The sequence below is a fragment of the Calonectris borealis genome, chromosome 13 (genome assembly GCF_964195595.1).
Source record: "Calonectris borealis chromosome 13, bCalBor7.hap1.2, whole genome shotgun sequence".
NCBI classification, from domain to species: domain Eukaryota; kingdom Metazoa; phylum Chordata; class Aves; order Procellariiformes; family Procellariidae; genus Calonectris; species Calonectris borealis.
In genome coordinates, this window is record NC_134324.1 from 17,259,569 (window position 1) to 17,279,549 (window position 19,981).

Below are 19,981 nucleotides of genomic sequence, written 5' to 3' on the forward strand. Positions count from 1 at the left end.
CAAACCAACGGTCCTATCAGACAGTTATTAATTCTCTATGATTAATTTCCTTATCCAGCTTATCAAACTACCGTACCAAAGCCTACAGTTATTACTTGTTACCCGGGAGTGCCTCCGAGGGGGGACCATTTGGGATCCTAACCCTGGGGAAGACCTGCGAGACGAGCAGACGCTGCAGGGACAGACACCAAGTCCTGTTACAGCGCCAGGCCCCAGCTGAGATCCCTACCACATGGCAGCTTGGATAATCATCTGACCAGCTAAGGCTTGGCCAGACACTATTTTAATTCAAGTATGCACAGAAGGGAGGAGAAAAAAAATAGCTTTTAGTGATTTAAGAGGAGCATGACTGGTATTTTCTTAAAATAATTATAATAATAATTCAATACCTAACCAAACAAGACCTCAGAACAAAGTTCTCTGGCATGAGTACTTATTTTCTTTTAAAAACATGAAATTGAAACATACTAGGAAAATAAAGATGGTAATAAAAGCCCAGGATTTTAGGCATTTTATTTCTATGGTTCACTGCTTGGTAGAAAGCCATACTGCATAATCTCAGCAGGGATTTCCCAGGGCACCAGTAAATCTTGTTACTGAAAATAGACAGAACAGTGGGGGAAATTTAAATCAAAGCCACCTTGTTAACTCTGTCACCTACAAGCTACATCCAGCTGCAGAGAAGCCCTTTTCAGCAAGAGAACTTCTCAAAATGGAAATACTCACCCACACACAGGATGTTGAAACAAAACCCATGATTAACTGACTTATTAACCAGCTGGTCAGGCAAACTGTCAAATCCTACGTGTCCGGAAAGCGGGACAGTGCGACAGCCTTCCCCCTGAAATACAATGAAATAGTTGTGTCATTTCAAGCAAAACACACTTATCTGTATAAACCCTTAAGACCTCCCAAGTAGAATCAACTGCATAGTCCGAGCGGAGATTTGCATGTATACTGTAAATCGCATACTGTAAATTGTGTCAGCGTGCTTCTCTCTTCTGCAAAACAAATCCAGACGGCACAGATAGAACATTTCATTTGCCACACATTAGAAGGTAGCCCTGTCAGAAAAGTATTAAACTGTGCAAAACACATACCCAAACACAGCTGCTGAAATAAAGAGGCGGCAAAACATTTGTTTCTTGAGAAATTACGTAGACGCTCAAGTCTCACCTTATACTGAAAACAAAAAGAATCCCCTGTGCAAAGGAATGTATTAATGATGCCTCCTCCTATAAGCCTATTCACTTAATGTGAATTGTAACTCACATGTAATTCACATTCGCAGCTGCAATTACAGAAACTACCTAGAAACAGTCAGGAAAACCGTACCTACATCTAGTAACTGAACAACCCAAACACACTGCCTCTGCAAAGCTCGAGTGCTGTAGCACAGAAACAGCAGAGAATACAGTCTTCGAGCTATCAAACACAGCAATATCTTCCATATTGTTGCGAAGATGAAAATCTCAGTCTGCAAACAGGAGTCTGCCCAAATCTATAAAATGGCCATTAGCACCAGGAAATCAGGGATCATTGAAGGAAGCTGCAAGGAAGATGCTCGCATGGGCAAGTGGCCAGACCATGCAAGGTAGCAGGTCTTCTCCAGCTCTGAGTATTGCTATCCAACCTTTGGAGCGTATCTTTCAAAGCTAGGAACTGAACAAGAAAAAAAAGCTGAGAAAAAGTGTCCAGAACCGAGCTGCTCGTAACCACGCAGCCCCGTCAGAAGGGAGCCTGCACAGGGGTTTGGGAGTGGGGGTACCCAAACCTGCCTGCTGGGGGGCATGGGCCGGGGCTGCCCAGCCACCCAAAGGACTTTATGAGAAGCTGCTCCCACGCCCTGCTCTCCCCTGTGCCCAACACCACTAACCCAGTCTCCCCGGCCAGGCGTCCCCTTTCTGCCCTGGGAAGCAGAAGGGCTGAGCTCCAGCTCCAGCTCCTGCTCAGGCTGTGCTCCACAGCCAGCACGGCCACTTGCTTCTGGAGGCAGGGTCAGAAACTTTCACCTGGCCATCGCACAAAGGTCGGTGTATGCCAGCGCGCTCTGGGTTCCAAACCTGCACAGCAGACGGTAATAAACCAAATGCAGAGGCTCAACCTCAGAAATGGCATCATGCAAAACGGAGAGTCGGGGCTAACCCTGCGTATTTGTGTGTACTGGAAAGCTCCCCTCCTGCAGCCTCCCCGAAAGGTATTTCCCCCTCTGGAGCAAAGGCTTTTCTTAACAATGTATTTTAGTGTCAAATACAGAAAATTCCCCTCTGGCCTTTCAGGGACATCATCAGTTTGCAAGAAATACTACAGCCAAAAGGCAATAGTTTATAGGGTGTAATTTTTAACTTAATCTTTCAGAATCATGTTTTCACATATCTTGAAAGCCTGTTTATAGGGACAGACATACTGGTTTTCCCTCTTCTGTTAACGGCACTGGTATTTTAGGCTAGGAAAACATCCTCAAGGACTGCATGTCCTACAGTAGCCAGGCACAGTATGATAACTTGCCTTGTCACTGTTTTGCTGGTGTGGGTTTCTTTTTCAGATACAAAGCTCCAGATACACTTCAGCCATTAACCATATTTACCATCCTGTGATATGTAAATATGTTTCCCCTTAGCCATATTTTGTGTATTAGTCTGACTCTTCCTGCCAAGATGTTCACCAAATATGGCGCTTTATTAATTCCTGAGCACCTTGCCTGCAAACGACATGTTCATCAGGAAAGCACTCGAGTTCCCCAGCAGATTCTGTTTTCGCCTTCTGAGGACGCAGCTTCGAGGCCCAGTAATTCACAAACAAAGAGCTAAAGCAGAAGAAAGGGAGACCGTCAGGCATGCAGATTTTGTGACGACACACCTAAACTCTCCTAAACTGCTTTCACCAAAACAAAAACCCAGCACTGGGATATCTCATGGCAGCGTTTGATCTGCAGCGAGAGAGCACCATGAAGAACAGGGTGAAGAACAGGTGGGTGGACAGAGTCCGTAAAGGCGCGAGAGAGAACCACAGGCAGACGACTCCTGAGGAAGGAGAAATATCAAGTGTATTTTTAATACTCAGCCTTAAAACTGCACCGTTGGAAGACTGTTTGAACACTACTCTCCCCAGGAAGCGTGGGCGGGAGTGTAGGCTCTCATTAAGAACATATCTTCTCCTCATCCCTAAATATAAGTGCGATCCAGATGGAACAAAATAAACGGTAGAAGTTAAGCCACTCTCGGCTGAGAGGAGGCATTTACTGTCGCACAGAATTCAGCCTGCAAGTAATTTCCTGTAGCCTCTTTTTCTAGTCACCTGTGGTTTTATAATGCAGTTAAACCACACTTCACATCTGCTACAGGCCAGGAAACAAGTACTGCAAAATTTGATTTCCAGTCACAGCAGCTGAGCCTTCATGTTAAGTACACAGCCATGAGGTATATTTGTGCTACTCGGGCTAAAAGTCCAAAGCCTGCTTGGTCAAGGCATCGAGAGATCAGATGCGGTAAAAAAAAAAAAAAAGAAATAATGTTTTGACACACATCAGAAAGTCGTCAGCAATTATCAAACCTATGGAGATAAAAGAAATATTTTCTATCTAATCCACCAAGAAACAGTGCAATTCACCAGTTTTCACGCACCAAGTGGTGTCTCTGTATCCAGAACGCTGCTATATATAAACAGCGTCATCATAAACAACATATGAACACAGCGATTAGTCATCCTGCCTGTACATTAAATGTAGATTTGGATTACCTTGTTCAAAACTGAAGGAGAATATGTTAAGCTTATAAGCTTTTTGCTGAAAAAGTGTTCAAGAGCTATCTCCCATTATTTATCTTCAAAAACAATCTTTCAAGTTAAATTTAAAACATATAAAGAGGTACCAACAAGGTAAGCAAGGTTTAACTACTATCTGTGTGAAGGCTTTTTCCACAAGCATCAGTGAGCGCTGGATGGCTGAGAGTCCTTCTCTACTCTCTATCTTAAAGTTAGCATCTTCTTGGATCGAAAACAAAGACGGGATCTCTGGGAAGCCAGTGTGAACACTGGCACCACACCAAGATACCAGATGCCTTTTTTTTCCCCCATATACACAGAGTGACCCCCCCCTAGGACAGAATGGGCTGTTGTTGCTCGGGAGGAAGCAAAGCGCGTTTGCCACAAACAAGATTAAAAGAACAAAAAGAGCAACACGCTCTCTTGCTGCATTACCAGGCGGGGCTATGGCAGAGTGAAAGTAAGGAGCAGCCACTTGGAGAGGTTATTTTATTTTTACCCTGTCTTTGAAGGATTTACACACCTTTTGTTAGGGCTTCTCCATGCCACAGAAACCACCGCTGCCTACTCTAATTCTTACACAGAACTATCAGAAATATATGGAAAATACAAAGATGTTATAATAAATTACCCCAGCCTGAACGCACTGCACATTAAATACATAGTTTACATAAAATGGGCAAGATTTAGACTCCAGGTGTTTGAATCACTCCAGGGTCTCAGGATGAAAAAACGATTAGAGGAAAATCTTGCTGAATGTGCGTCTCTGCCTTGACCTGCTTTACACGACAAGTAGGTACAGCGCTGTCAGCTCCCGATGTCCTCGGAGCCCCAACAGCCCGTTACCACTTTGTGAAGATAAAACAGAGCATCCTCCCCGAGACACGCAGTGGTGCTGCTCATTGCAAATGTCGACGCTCCATATTCAGGACAATTTCTGGTGGCCTACACTAAAGGAACAATGAAAAAGGACACCATGAAAAAGGAAAAGCTTCCACTTGGCGATATTCAGGCAGAGCACAGAAAATAAAGAATGCTAAAGCTCTGAACCCAAGGGACCCAGTGTCCAAACGAGGCCCGCACAACAAGAAAACACTCGCAAAGACTGCAGTACAATACTTCTGCCTCTAATTGAAAAGAGTGTTTATGTTTAGGACACTGACAGCTGACATTTAGTACTTCCAACACAATTTCCCACCTCTCTCCAGACGAGAATCACTTCAAACACCGAGGCCTTGGAGACTCCCTTCGGAGGATTTCCAAATGGCTGGAACAAACACAACAGCACCATCCCTCAACGCGAACGAATCAAGCAACGCTCGCAGAGCTCCACCATCGCTGCCGATGCTCACAGCAGCCACTCCCCTGCCCCTCTGCCACCCCGTAAAGCTGAGACCTGGGGGGTTAACCCCTATACCTGAGACAACTCCTGCACAAGAAGTCAAATGTCAAATCGCAAAGCAAGGCAGAACCCAAATTCAGGTTTCCACACCACAGTTTTTCACATGATCTTTAAGCCAGAACAATATCAGATCCCTTCTCATGACCTCGGCGTTATGGCATCCACTTCCCCAGACTGCATTTGGCTCGGATTAAACAGCAAATTAGAGCAACACTTGTACCAATTACTTCTCACTTGTACAAGTGTGTAATTCTCTTATGCAATGAGAGAATTATCCAGCAGACAGTATAAACATCCTGCACGAGATAAACGCAAAGCAGGAACGTAAAGTGTAGATAAAGACTTTTTATTTCTTTTCCTTGCTCAGCTGATAACAAATCATTAGGACGCATATAAAAGAAAAACAACAGAAAAGTGGGAGAGAAATAGTTCTGAATCAGCCACCACGGAAAGCAAGAAACATCTCGCCAAAGCTCCTGACTATTGACCACCCTCTTCAGGCACACTGCATCATTCAGCCATTCAACATTCACAAACGGTCAAGTGCTTCCGAAATCTCAAATTCTGAGATTTCAGCTCTTAAGATTACATTTCTTTATGCCCCTGCCAAAGGGCTGCAGAAACAGCACGCTGTTTGGATACGTTCCCAGGAGAAGTCTCCTCCAGCAATTAAAAAAATACATATCTGTATCAGTAGTCTTAATGATTTTTCTGACCTGTATTACAGAGACTGAGAGTTAGACAGTGCCCGGCAAGCCGGTCCTCTGCACCCATCCTCCACCCACGGGGAGCAGGGTGGACACGTCCCCTGTGGGTCTCAGCGTTTAAAACCTGCACCCTCCACGCTGGCAGAGGGCAGGAGAGGGGCCCTCAGCCTGGTGAGGAGGGGGTTTCACCGACCATCTCCACCATAAATGCAGGTTTAGATCAAGGGTTCTCTGGGACAGAGGCAGGGTGGTGACCCCAACTACCCCACGTACCCAGCCCCAGCTCTTGCACGTGTTTAACCCCGTCGGCACGCACGGAGCAGTCCTCTGCATCACCAGGACATTACAGCTGACTGCTCCACGAACCACGGCCACGACCGGATGCCCAAGACCTGGGCTGACAAGTCGTCTGTCTCAACAAAGACATTTTCAATTTGCAGCACACTAATTTCACGTCCATCTCACAGGTAGCTTTCCCTTTTGCCTCCGAAGAGAGGCTGGGCTGTATCATAATTCATTCCAGGCCACTAGCAGATGTCTGCAACTCCCATACATTATCTTAGGAAAGCCTAACGCTCATTTTCTTTAAAAGACAGAGGAGCAAATGAGTCACTTTACATACCTTGGCAGTCGCATACAAGGCAATGGGTACGTCCAGGAGGAAATAACATCACGAATTGGCAAGGAATGGCTACATCTACCCGTTCAACAAGATTGGGTCCATACTAAAACCTACTGCTTTGAAGACGAAATGGCAAGCATTCATCTCAAGTATTATTTCTGCACTAACGCATGGATACCAAAGTTGGAAACCCATCAAATCACAAACAAAACGCTTCCGCATGCAAACGCGTTACAGATGCCTCCTTAGCATTTCTCTAATAAACGCAGAGGTGGCTCAACTCCCTCTGCTCCTCTTCTGGATAATTCTCCGCAGGCACACAGAGCGCTCTGTGCCGTGCCAGGAAGGCAGGCGAGCATCGGCAGTGTCAGGTGTGCCCGTGGGCAGCCGGGGACGACACCGCGGGGGGACCCTCGGGGACAAAGCGCAGCGGGGATGGGGTGCCGATGCTCGATGCGGGCTCCTCCACAGCACACGGTGCCGGACTGACGACCTTCCCCGCATCACGCACTAACGAGCACGGGATGACGGTTTCTTTGGGAGGAGAACAGCATCCCCGGAGAGACAGGGATGCCAAGGAGCGCTTCGCCCACTACTGCACCCTGGCTTGGCGAGGGGCCCCCAGCCCAGGGAAAGGGTGCAGAACGAAGCCTCCCCAGCTCGGCAGTCCGGCCAGCCCTGGGCTGCGCTGCGGGTCCCTCTGCGGCCGCGGCGGGGCCCAGGGACGGAGGGACCGGCAGGGCAGGACCCCCAGGCCCATCCCGGTGCGGGCAGCCCAAGGTCGCCGGGCCGGGCTGCTGCCCCGCAGCCAGCGGGGGGGACCCAAACCTCCCCCTCCCCCAGGTAACCTCGGCTCCCCTCAGAGCGGTCCCCAAACCCCGATCCCCCGGGAGGCCGCCGCCCCAGGCCGAGCCCCGGAGCCCGCGGGAGGCCCCAGGCCGGTGCCCCCGCAGCCCGCGCCCGGCCCAGCGCACCCTCACCCGGCCCGGCCCGGCCCTACCCGCCCCGGCCCGCCGCCCCGGCCGTGCCAGGCGCTCCCGCCTGCCGCCGCGGCCATGCCCGGCCCGCACGAGGCCGGCGGCGCCGGCGCCCGGCGCCCGCTCCCACCTGCCGCGCCACCTCGGCCGCCGCCATCGCTGCGAGCCCGCCACAGGGCCCGCCCCGGCCGGGCGGGCGGCTCCGGGCGCGCCCACCGCGACGCCGCGCGGGGGGGGACCCGCCGCACCCCTGGCCCTGGCCCCGCCCCGAGCGCTTCCGCCCCCCCCCGCCCCGCCCGGCCGACCCCCGCCCGGCTCGGTCCCGCCGGTCCCGCCGCCACCGCCCCCCCGGGAGGTGCGGGGCTGCCAGTTCCCCCCCCGCGGCCGCCCGCGATGGTGCAGCCCGGGCTGCGGGCGGGGCTGCGGCCACGGTGTGGCGGGGAGCGGGGAACGGCGGGCCGAGGGGCCCGCGGACGGCGGCGGGCGGGGCCGGGGCGCAGGAGCCCCCGACCAGCGGCTCTGCCGCCCCCAGGCCCCTGCCAGGCCCGCGGGCTGCCCGGCGGGCCGCTGCCTGCAGCCCGGCCCTGCCCGCCACCGCGGCCTCCCCCGGCCCCTGCCCGCTCCCAGCACCAGGATGGGTTCCCCCGCACTGACTCCTCGGGGCAGGCCCGGGGGGGCCCTGCCGTCTGCCCTGCGGCCCCTCTGGTAACGCGGGCTGCACACCTGGCCGGGGCCAGGGCAGAGCCGTGCAGCCCTGAGGCTGGGCTGAGGTGTACGGTTTGGGTCTAAGGCCCTGAGGTCTCCCCGCCTCAATAATCACTCGCTATTTAAAATAAAATGTCTGTGCACTTTGCGCACTTGCCCTGAGGTCCGTCGGGACGGTTCGCGCTCACCTAGGAACCCGATGGGCGGCGGCTGCGCTGATTCCTCTTCCAGTGTCAGTACAGCCCCTTCGCCGGCCCCTCTCGGCCCTTCGATGCAGCCTCGGCTCCCCGGCCCGGCGGGCAGGGGCTGGGTAAGCCCGTCTGCTGCTTTGAGGGTGTAGCTGGTGCCACTTGGGTTTCCCTTCACTGGGTGCCAGCACAAGCATCAAACAAAGGCTGAGAGAGAGGAAACTCGGTCATTACCCAAAGCAAATAACTTTCCCAGCCCCTGGGACCCCTGAGTAAAGCCCCCGAGGTTGGCACCCCAGTTTTAGCCTGGTCAGAGCTCGCCAGTGCGACCAGTCCCTAATGCAGGCATGAGCAGGGTGGCCCTAAATGGGTGCTTTGCTTTGCACCGTCGGTGCCCTCATTCCCCCAAAGCACCACCTCATTTCCCCCATTTTCCCCAGCTGCCGCCCAACAAGTGTTTTAAACCGTTCCCCAGGATCTCACGGCTGTGTGGGCCAAGTTCTCTGCCTCCCTGTGCCCGCAGAAGCCACCAACAGCCAGTGACAAAACCAGGCAGCGCCAGAAAGGGAGCAAGGGGACAATTATGTTTTCACCACCGGTCATTTGGGCTTTATGGGATGACACCGGCTCCCCACGCATCCCAGAAAAACTGGTCCAAGTGGTTGGAGAAAGGCAAAGCTCCCTTGAGGGCTGACGACCAGCCCAGGGCAGGTCAGAGCGGGGCTAAAGCTTAGGGAAGGCAAAGAAAAAGGGTTGAAGGGGCTCTTAGCTTCCTGACCAGCCGCAAAACCACATTGTGACAGTTCAGCTGTGCTATGGGTGTCTGAGGAGTCACAGATAAGAAAAGCCTTGGGAGAAACAGGACTGGGGGCTTTCAGGGCAGAGGAATTTGTCCCAATTCCTAACAAAATTAGGGTACAAATTACTGGTGGCTGCAGCTGCCAACAACGCTGGGCATGGGGCCTTGCTGGGAAGTGAAACACAGCCAGAGGCCAAAATGCCGCCAGGCTGAAACATCGGGTGTCAAGGGACCCAAAACACCGCCCCAGGCTGGGTCTCCCTTACAGCATGGAGACCCACGGGCCACCAGCAAAGCGGCCCCTTGGGGCAGTAACCTCGGCCTTCCTGAGCACAGCACCAAGGAGAAGCATTGCAATGGTGGGGGGCAATTGGGGGGGGGGGCTGTAAGGCAGGGGCCTCAGCAAGGCACTTGGGGCTTTGGGGTGCCCATGGGGCCAGAGGAAGTGTCCCCGGGACCAGTGTTACAGATTTATGCACGCCAGCCACCGTAACAGGGTCCGACCCTAGGATCCCGCTGAGAACACCAAGTCCAAGTGAAGGTTTCCAATTAGTCTTTTATTCGTTCTTCGATAACACAGCTCGAGCTGGGTGCCTCCGGAGAGGGACCCCTGCCCCAATTCACGCCTCTCAGTTACACCCGTACCACCCATCGCCCGAGCCCCAGCTCCAACCCCAAGTCCAATCACTTAATTCTGGTCGGTGGTCTCTTGATTTCTTACTGGTTTTCACTGTCGCTGGGCTGGCCTTCTTCTCAAGTTACTTCATTCTCTCGGAATTGTCTCCTTGGTCCCTACCTTCTTCACTCCACCCGTATCTGCTGAACTCAGCGAGCTCTTAGTTAGCAGCATCAGTTTTATCAAAAGTTCACGCTTGGTCAGCTCTTGCGGCCTAAGGCTTCAGCCACTTTATCTGCTAATGCTAGGCCACTAACGCTAAACGAGACCATTCAGAGAGAAGAGTCAGTTAATTAAATTCCTTCTGTAACACCAGCATCCGGCTGCCCAGGACCCCCTGCCTCTGCCTGCCCCGGCGGTGCCGCATGCTCCCCATGGCCCCCGCACGCACGCCCGCTCTCCCCCTGCGACGCCGCAGGGGAGCAGGGCCCGGGGGGGCGGACGGCCTGTGGCTACGGCCGTGCCCGGCGCCGGCGGCAGACGCAGCGTGACCAAAGGTCGCCTGCACCGCCCCAGCAGCGCGACGGCGCTGCGGATCCGCCGCCATGCCTGGCGTGCCCTCCCGCCGTGCAGAGTCGGTTCCTCCTTTGCCTAACGCCGGGGCAGGAAGTGTGGGGTGAGAGCTGGGGAGCGCGAGCTGCGCCCTGCCAGGGAGCGGGCTGCCGGCCACCCCGCGGGAGGCACCGCCATGGCCCGGCGGGAGCGGGAGCAGGGCTCGGCGGAGCAGAGGGTAGCTGGCATCGCCCGGACGTTCGCCTTCCTGGAAGCCACCCAGCCCCAAGCGGGGAGCCTAGCCCGCAGCTCCCATCTCTGGCCGGCTGCCACGGGGAGCAGGGAGCGTTTCCATCCACTGCAGAAGATGGACACCAACAGGAGCGTCAGCCGGGGCAGCCAGGGCACGGGGAGCTGGGGTCGGACTGCAGGCAGGCTCTCCATCGGCCCTGGCAGTACCCGGAGGAAGGAGCTGAAGGAAATCCTCCTGCAGAGCAATAGCCCTGGCAGCACCAAGCGGTTTGCCACTGCTCAGAAGACATCCGACGGCAGCAATCTCCTTGCAGGGCCGCGCCAAGAGCAGAAGCCTGAGCAGAGCCCCGAGGTGCTGTCCCTTGCCCTGGATCCCCTGGAGCACGAGTGGCTGCTGACGGTGGCCCAGGGCGATGCGGACAACATCGTCAGGCTGCTGGACCTGGATCCCAGCCTGCTGACCAGGAAAGACTTTGTAACGGGCTTCACTGCTCTCCACTGGCTTGCCAAGCACGGCCACCATGAGAGCTTCATCCAGGTCATCTCCCACGCCCAGAAGAAGGGCTATCCCGTCAACGTGAACATCCCCACGGCCAGCGGCGGGCTCACCCCCTTGCACCTGGCCGCCCTGCAGGGACACGAGCTGCTCATCAAAGTGCTGGTGGGAGCTTACGGGGCGGACACCAGCCGCAGGGACCACAACGGGCGCAAGGCTTGGCAGTACCTGAGGGCAGACACCTCCAGGGAGCTGAAGGAGTTGGCGGGGGCCTTGGAGGAGGACTTGGTCCAGCTGCGCTCTCACAACACCAACAACAACTGTAAGTCATCCAGTGAGGCCAGGGCAGGGCGGGACTGTGTGGACTCCGGGGCTGAGAGGAAAGCCCAGCGCTCCTGGAGCCTGTCGACCCTCCGGGACTTTGTCAGACAGAAATTTGCTTTCTTCCAAGAGCGCTGAAGCTCCTCCGGCCCATTCGCCTGCAAACCCGTGCTGAATAGCAGCTGGAAGAGCCTGCAGGGAGCTGGGAACTTGGCGAGGGCTGGCGCTTGAAATCCTGGCCACCCCAGGTCTCGCGTGGTCTTTTGGGGCTGTGCTGGTGAGAGTCTGTGTGGGGCAGCCACGGCCATCGGGAGCACTGCCTGGAGACAGCCCTTCCAAAAAACCGCCTGTCCCCAGAGGAGGTTTTGCCCCCTACCCCTGCTGACGGGGACTCCTTGCCCAGCAGAGCCCCATGGTGGGGGCTCACATGCCAGCCCTGCTGCGGGGAGCTGCTTCTCCGTCACCCGGCGTGCCCGTGGGGGGATGCTGACCCACCACGGGAGGTGGTGTCCCGTGCTGGGGGCCGGGAGTGGATGTTTGGGCTGCCTGTCCCGGGCTGCCGGCAGACTTCGCGTGTGACTGTAGGTGGTACACGCAACAACTCGGTGACTTGGTTCTCCCACCTGTAAAATGAGGCTGTCGGCACTGCCCTGGCTCCCAGCAACGCTGCGAGGTTGGACTGGTCGTGGCGCCTCGGGTGCCTGGATGGAGACACTGGCAGAATATAATTAAATATTTCACAACCATACTCTGAGATGCCAGAGGCCAGGCACTGAGCTGATGATGGAGAAGCAACTATGGCTTCAGAAACAACCCCCACCAAACCCTTTTTTATGTATGCTTCTCTGCTGGCGGGGGGAGTGGGTACAGACAAGCAGACCGTGCCACCGAGCTGCAAACGCTTTCCAGCTCCCTGTGAGATCCCCAGATCTCTGCCACGCGCCTCCTCTGGGTTGCTGTTTGTTTATGACAGATAAAGCTGTTTCTTAGTAAAGTTAAGAGCTGGAGTGGCCGGTTTGCCAGAGGAGGCTTTCAAAGTGCAAGACAAGTCCCCCTGGCAGCCCTTCCCCGGGGACCCCTGTCCAGGGGAGCCTGAGTCACTCAGCCCCACTGGGGATGGGGGCCGGAGCGGAGGAGGCAGGAGAGACGCCCAGTGGGGTGGCATGCGGTGGCTCCCGTGGGGACTGGAGTCCAGGAGCAGCTCTGGAAAAGATGATTCATTGCTCAAAACCATGGAAAAGGTAGGAAGGCTGCGAGATTATCTTTGTTGCTACTGAGGTCACGCTCAAAAATGAAACTCTTGAGAAACATCCCTACAGCAGCATAACCCCGCGTGTATGTACCGGTAACTGCATTAAAAGGGCAAAGCCTCTGCTCGCCTGTTTGTGTTTTGTTCACCAAATGGAGCTCTGCCCAGCTGATTTCAGCTTGCTTTTCACATTCTCGACGGCCAGGGCTGCTTCAAAATATCTTCAGAAAAACAACGGCCCCTTCCTCTTTTTCATCAGCATGAGACCATTTCTACCCCCTTAAATCGCAGTTCCATTTGAGAAGTGACTCAGACAGAAACTGGGGAGTTTCTGTTCCCAGTTGCAGAGCGGCAGCCCTTGCGGAGACACCTCGTTTCGGAGGGGAGTCGTGGTTTCTTTCCAGCTGCCTTTCTGGGGGTCTGCAGAGGCGACCGAGGGACTCGAGATGATCTCTGGCCTGGCTGCGCGGGTGAATTTGCACCTTGATGCAGCAAGATACACGGGTAACTCCCTCGGGGGAACTTGAACCTGTGGGTTTCACAGACCCTGAGCAAATCCCGTTTATATTCAGATTGTGCTCTGAAATGCTGCTGGGACACCGGAATAACCCAGTCTGCAGTGAACGACACATGGAAGAACAGTCTCCAGATGAGCAGATAGTGATCCAGTGACTGGACAGTGTCCAGTCCAGGTGACTGGGTGGACACATAGATGTGTCTGGACATGTTTTTAATCACTGAGGTCAGCAGCGGAGACATACAAAACACACTGGGAATGGATTTAATGTCTCATCTACATCGGTCTTGTAATGCTTTAACTCTAATAGATTAAAGTCTATGGCAACGTAGCTCCTTCCAGAACTTCTCTGGCCACATCCATACCACGGGATAGCAGGCTGGCTTCTAACGAGGCCGGTCACACCAGCACAAACTCCATGAAAAGCACTGATGTCAAAACACCTGCGATCGTTAGTTCAGGTAACCAAAGTGCTGTTGATAAGCCAGGTGGGTGCATGTCTGACGAAATATTTTTTGACCTGTTAGTCCTCCGTCACCCTTTCGCAGCAGCGTGCTGTCGGGGAGAGGGCGCGGGACCGCTCTTACATCCTCCTCTGAGTAAGGCACAGAGTAAACAGTGCAATTAGTGAGAATTTCCTTGAAGGAGCTGTTTCCTTGGCATTTGTACCTGCAGCTTAGTCACGCTCCATCAGGAAACCTGGACTTCAATGTTCCATTCAAAACTAAACTGGCAAATGCTACACTTAAATACAACTAAATGATTTTTAGTACTTGCCTCCCCTTGACAGCTAACCAAAACTCCCTAAAGGCAGCTTTTTCACCCCATCTTTTGGTCGTGGGTTTGACGCTGTATTCTGCTCTGAGCAACCTGATCTAGTTGAAGATGTCCCTGCTCACTGCAGGGGGGTTGGACTAGATGACCTTTAAAGATCCCTTCCAACCCAAACTATCCTATGATTCTAAGAAATTAGGCAGGCACTTCGGAAGGAGCAAGACCAGAGCCCGGCTTCTCTGGGTGGTGTTACAACACACTCATCACCACCACCCCCTGCCTTGCCTGCCCTGCAAGGGTTCCTCTCCACAGAGCAAAAAAAGGATCTTCAAATCGCACTACCCCTTCTGCTCCTGTACCTCGTGTTTGCCCCAAACGCCACGTCACTTCCAGTGACCCACCCTCTGTCTCGCGTGGTTTATTTTCATACGTACAGAGGGGCAGTCGGATTGGAAATACAAACACGTTTGAAAAATATTCCTCATGTATACAATCAGCTCTAACTTTGCTTCTCACTCAGAAAACAAAAGCATATCCACCAAAATTAATGGACTAGAATATCCAAATTATTGAGACTTTTTCTTTAAAGCTTCTGTTGATGTCTCAGTTATTGTGTGTTAGCCCAGTTCTGCAGAGATTCCTGATCCACCCTGCAACTCTCACAGGGAAGGAGAGGGCAAAGAGAGCTGCCACAGGAACAACAGAAATCATTCAGACCCAGAGGTATTTGTGTTGATTAAGGTTCTGCAGAAGACTGATTTTAACCCAATTTTAATTTGTACTAAATTTACTTCATGCTATCCCTTAATGTCCAATTTGAAAAGCAGATTCAGTCAAATGGTGAAATATAATACAAGGGGTTATTTTCCAAAGCAGCTCCTTGGTACAAGCCGCTTCTATCTAACAAAAATAGCACAGTAATGACAGTAATAGGGAGACTATCTAATAAATAGTAATAACAAGTTCCATCTATTGCTCAGGAAAGCTTTTCCACAAATGCCATGGAGAAAACTGTCTCCTTCCATTCTTAAGTCCATAAAATTACTTTTTTCCTCCTTAGCCAGGTCTTCATAGACACAATTAAAGAGAAACTCTGCGAGCAGCTTTGCCTGCCAGCAGTGATGGGGAGAGGCAGGGGGTGGCTGGAAGGGCTCCAAGGCTGATCTTCGATCCTCAGCAGTGCTGCTATTTCCTAAACGCTTGCTTCAAAGAGCACAGGAGAGATTTAAAAAACATTGGGGTGAAAGTGTTTGCAGCACATCGGCCTCTGTTCAAACATCTCTGGCAATGCTGTTTGCTGCTTTCCTGTTGCAGTGACTTACTGCTTCTCCCTGATAATGAAGTAGAAACCAGACTCTTACCAGACAGGAAAAGAAGCTAGAAGATACCTCTGAAGTGTTCTGAAGCTGGTAAAAATCCCAGCCTTGCTCTCCTGTGCTCACAGAATCCTGCAGCACACCTTAGGAGGGAGAGGTTGTCATGAGCTCTGAGCAAGGCGTGTATTTCTTATGCATTTACACATGCCTGGCATATGCTGCTGCCCAGCATTAGTTGCTACAAATTGTAAGGCGAAGGAGACAAATCTATTTACCTCCCACATGAAAGGCAGCAACACAGAAGGTGTGGCAGCCTGAAGCTTCCTCAGGAAGCTGCCACCCAGGAACTGAGCCACCACGGCAGGCTGAACCCAGAAAACAGCACCGGAGCACTCTGCAGCCCTCAGTGTCAGGATGGGCCTCGCTGCAGCCACATGCGAGAACAGGGTCGCACCTTCAGTTACCTCCTGCTGACCAGAGCATCTACCCCAGGTCTGCAGAAGGGAAAGGAGCAGCAGCCACGCCAGGCTTAGTGCCGAGCCACAGCCTCCTCCTCCACTTCCCTGCAGCAAACAGGTGACGTTTCACAGGTCCCAGCGGAGAATGCCGGCGTCGGGGAGCTGCAGTGCCGACTACTCTGAGCGGTTTAATCCCTTCTTTCCTCTCTCCCCTTTTTTAAATATCTGCTAACTCTTCCTTTGAGCAACATCTTGAGTTACTACCCTTCTGCTGGGAATGTTTTAAATTAAGCTGCACTTGTGGCTGGCATCAAGACCAGCTTGATCAAGCCAACAGAGAGCTCCAAACAAAACTCAGGTTATTATGTATTCTAGGGAACATGCAGACATTACGTACCACAGTCTATAGGAGTATTGCATCTTGTAGGAGATAAATCTACCCACTGCCCTTGCTGTATTCTTCCCTTTCCTCCCTCCTAAGTGAAACTTTCTTTGATCCGATTATCCCACTGCACCCACTCCCCAGCCAGGAACTTAACCCCAGGCTCCAAGGGCTGCCCGGCCCCACCTCCTACCCGAGAGCAGCTCCCAGTGCAGCAGGCGCAAGGGCCAGACCCTCTCGGGGTAAGAAGCTGCCATCCCGGGCTGACCGCAGGCGTGGGGCTCCCCAGGAGCCACCTCCAGCTAACACAGGCTGGCGTTCGGGGGCAGCCGTGCCGGTACACTGCTCAGGCGCAGGACAGGTAGTCTTGGTATCACTGATTATTCTCAGCTCCACGTTCTCGCTCCCTGGGCAAGTGTTTTTATAGTATTCTGTAGCATTTCAGCATTTGCCCAGTACCGTAATGCCATCATTCACATTGTTCAACGCTTGCACTTCAGACATGCTCTTCCATTAATAAAAAAAGGTTATCCAATTGACCAACAGGCCTAGCTACATTTTCCTAGGTCTACCCTGGATGTTCAAAAGGGTCATGTGGGAGATAACGCTGGAGTCAAGAATCTGCAGCTGTGACAGAAGCCAGCTATAGGGAGCATACATGCATCCAACGTGTAAGCGTAATGTAAGAGAGGGCGGTAACTGGAGATTGACTTGGTTTAGCAAAAGGTTTTGTTAGTTTGGATCCCCCTCACCTACCACAGCACACCTCAAACGGGAAGCCACCTTACCCCTGAGGAGCAGTGTGCGTTGCTTTCCAGCCCCATAAAATGCATCCAGCAGCTATGCAGACACATCTTTAGCAATTCTGGCAATGCTGCTTACTTTTCTTAGTAACATCCCATAAATCTACCAGAACTGTAATCCAGAGTCTTCCCTGGGGTTAAGTAGCAAGAGGCTGACATCCAGAGTTACTGTAGCCACAGTGGTCTATGGATCATAAAGTGAAATCTGCCTTTTTCAAACCTGCCTCTAAAAGACCTTTTTTTTTTTTTTAAACTATTTCAGTTTGTCTAATAAAAAGATTTTCTAAAAAAATTAACTCCTCTAAAATCAGTTCTGATTTTTACCCCTTTTCTTTAAAAAATTGGTAGGCTTTGCTCTCAAAGGTTTACAGTAAGGGAAAAGGAAGACACAGCTTACTCCACCTGAAAAGAGCCAACAAGTTTCTAACACTAAGTGAGACTATATTCACAGTAATATTAGTTTTTATTCTGTTACTATCCCACCATATATATATATGAAATAATTTCAGCCAAGCCATTCAGGTCCATATTTATTAGTAAGCCTGTACACTGTCAACGTTTGAAAGAAAGAACCCTAATAGCACACAGTCTTCATGTTTTAGATGAAAATTATTTCAAGATTTTCCCAGTTAACATCAACATCCCAGACTAGCTTATAGAAAAAAAAAAACAGTCCAACACCACAGAACGAATCATGTGGGGTCACCGAAGAGCATACAGGGTGTGTCAATCTGACGCAGAGACAAGTGTTATTAGAGTTCCCAGGAGACAGTCTCTCTTACAAGCCCAGTTTGGTCCTTCTCCAGTGTCTCCTTTTGGAGTTGTACCTAAGACAAAAGCAGGGTAAATTAGCAAAGTGCATACACACATTTGAGGATCCAGGCGGACTGAAACCACCTTGAATTAGCTCAACAGTGAAGGACTGAAATCTTTCTTATGTGCTATATTGGCAAGCTACCAACAATAATCAGCTGTGTACTTTTTTTTTGAATTTCCATCTCTGTTTACTTTCTTCATTCACTAACCAACTAGCACATTACTGCAACAGAATCTAAACCTCAAAGAGATAAAGATGCCTGCCGAGAGATGCATCAGCACTGGCCTCTGAATATCCTATCTCCTCCTTTGGAGACAAGACCTGTGATCTTGTATTGATTGTCCAATGATATGAAAACTACCTCTTGAATGTAGTTCATAGTCTAACACAAAAAGTATCATTTTTGTTCAAAATATGAAAGCAGAGCAGCGTATGGAAAAGGTGCCCTTCCAGGAAAGCATATTCATTTAGGACTATGTACTTGTACACGTTAAGAACAAACGGTTTCACCACCGTATAGGTGAAACCGAAGACAGCGTTAACAGAGTTACTCTCAGCAGGAAAATGGCAGTACTCCCACAGAATGAAGCACTGTAATTGCAGCCTGCTTTAGCACACAGTTTGGATAAAACTGATGACTGAGGTACTGAAGTGCCACAAGACAAAAATTAATTATTTTGCCCCATGATAAAGTATTCCAAAGTACTACAATTTAGCTAAAACAGAACCCTGTCATAAGTTGGTATCTAGAAGACAAAAATACAGTCTGGGGAACACAACACCGATTTTTCCTAGAAAGAAACAAGTTAGGAAAAGTAAGAGGGGCAGAACCTGGCAATTCTATGCTGTTTCACTGCCTGAGCCAGCACTGCTACTGTCACTCTCCCCACTACTTAGGAGAAAAAACGATCTGGGAGAAAGAATCCTGTTCCCTTAAAAAGTCTAGACAAGGGAACATATGAGATAAAAAGCTAGCTGCACAGCGTGAGTGACTGAACTATATTGGTTGAAGCTTTTAAACCAGAGGGCTCAGATATGCACCACCTTCTGCATGCCTCGCATTTACTTAGTATTCTACAGAACCCTTATTACATTTTTCTAAATACAGTGCTTGAAAACAAACACTGTAGGGAAACAAAAAGGAACTGTTGGAAATTAATTCCTGAGTCACGTGCCAAGGATCTTATACTATCAGTTTTATCTCCCATACACCCAACAAGCCCTTTGCTCCCTTATGCACAATCTTCTGTATCTCAGAACACCCTCGCTCAGTAAGGTACTCCTTGAAAATGCAGGAACTCAGAGGGACAGCTGTGAGAGAGGGGAAAGGTGCTGGGAAGGGGAATGTCAGGAGCAGAGAGGTTACCGGGGTACAAATTCTGGAATAAATTATCCACACGTACAGTTCACGCGTTCAGTTTCAACGTGCCATCACTGAATACCTGTGGACACTTGCAGAGCACTGGAATGAACTGAACTGCTGCAGAAGGAAACGGCATGGAAGCCCCACACCGCCCCAAGAAAACACAACGGGCCGACAGTATCCGGTGGAGTTACAGATCTGCACTAGCATACTTGCATGGCCACAAAATTGCACTTTTGCTTGCATAACGCTTTTACACAACCAGCTTCTGACTTCAGTCCGTACCGCCCAGGCAGCCTGACCTCGAGCCTGCGCGGCTGCAGTTCCTCAGAACGCCACAGCCGATCTCATTACCTAATCTTATTGCCCGTTTTCATGCGAATCCATTGCGGGATCGGCCGGTTCTGCTTCTGCTTCTTAGCAAGGAAGCGTTTGATCTTGAACGTCTTGTGAGACGACTGGAAGAGAGAGCAGCCGTTAGTCCCGCACGGCAGCCCCCGCAGGGCAGCTCCGCCGGGCCCGGGCCGGCCCCACCGCGGCAGCTCGGCCCCGGCCCCGGCGCGGTGAGGCGGCCGGCGGGCTGCCAGGCCTCGGCGAGGCGGGGACGGTAAAGTTGCACCCGGGGCCCTCCCGCCCCACCACCCCGCGCGGCCTGCCTGCCGGGAATCCCAAACCAGCCCGCGGCGGCGAGAGGGCTCGGGGTGTCGCGGCACGGCGGCGGATGGCGGCCGATGGTCTCACCATGGCGCGGAGCTGCCTGGCGTCCCGGTGATGGCGGCGGCGGAAGAGACGGAAGGGGCGGGGGGAAGCGGCGAGAGAGGCGCGGGCGGCGCGGGCTCCGCGGCCTCAGCACCCCCTGGCGGCCCGGCGGGCCCGCCCCGGCGCAGGCGGAGCTCAGTGAGG

At 52.1% G+C, this 19,981-nt stretch overlaps 3 protein-coding genes and 1 non-coding gene across 12 annotated transcripts in view; 1 reads left to right on the forward strand and 3 right to left on the reverse strand.

The window, feature by feature from the left end:
• SEPTIN6 (septin 6) overlaps window positions 1–7,674 on the reverse strand; it is a 34,002-nt gene extending 26,328 nt beyond the window's left edge. For 5 of the 9 annotated variants that reach the window (XR_012675582.1, XM_075162351.1, XM_075162352.1 and 2 more), the window contains exons 1-2: window positions 7,601–7,674; window positions 727–841 (exon numbers count right to left, since the gene is read on the reverse strand). Coding sequence is in view for 8 of the 9 variants with exons in the window: in XM_075162351.1 (XP_075018452.1) it covers window positions 727–841; window positions 7,601–7,627 (142 nt within the window). In the remaining variant the exon portion in view is untranslated. The remainder of the gene's footprint in view (window positions 1–726; window positions 842–7,600) is intronic. The other 4 variants (XM_075162346.1, XM_075162344.1, XM_075162343.1 and 1 more) reach the window with 1 other exon arrangement.
• Window positions 7,675–10,418: 2,744 nt separating this feature from the next.
• Window positions 10,419–13,378, forward strand: SOWAHD (sosondowah ankyrin repeat domain family member D). The gene has a single exon (XM_075162354.1). The coding sequence runs from the start codon at window positions 10,527–10,529 to the stop codon at window positions 11,535–11,537; it is 1,011 nt and encodes a 336-aa protein (XP_075018455.1). The 5' UTR covers window positions 10,419–10,526; the 3' UTR covers window positions 11,538–13,378.
• A 4,037-nt stretch (window positions 13,379–17,415) lies between these two features.
• RPL39 (ribosomal protein L39) lies at window positions 17,416–19,920 on the reverse strand. Its single transcript, XM_075162356.1, has 3 exons — window positions 19,820–19,920; window positions 19,433–19,536; window positions 17,416–17,725 (listed from the first exon to the last, which is right to left on the reverse strand). Exons 1-3 carry the CDS (start codon window positions 19,820–19,822, stop codon window positions 17,677–17,679), a joined length of 156 nt encoding a protein of 51 aa, XP_075018457.1. The 5' UTR covers window positions 19,823–19,920; the 3' UTR covers window positions 17,416–17,676.
• On the reverse strand, window positions 18,195–18,326 carry LOC142087938 (small nucleolar RNA SNORA69). The gene has a single exon (XR_012675676.1). It is a non-coding gene; the product is annotated as a small nucleolar RNA SNORA69 (small nucleolar RNA).
• Window positions 19,921–19,981: the final 61 nt, after the last annotated feature.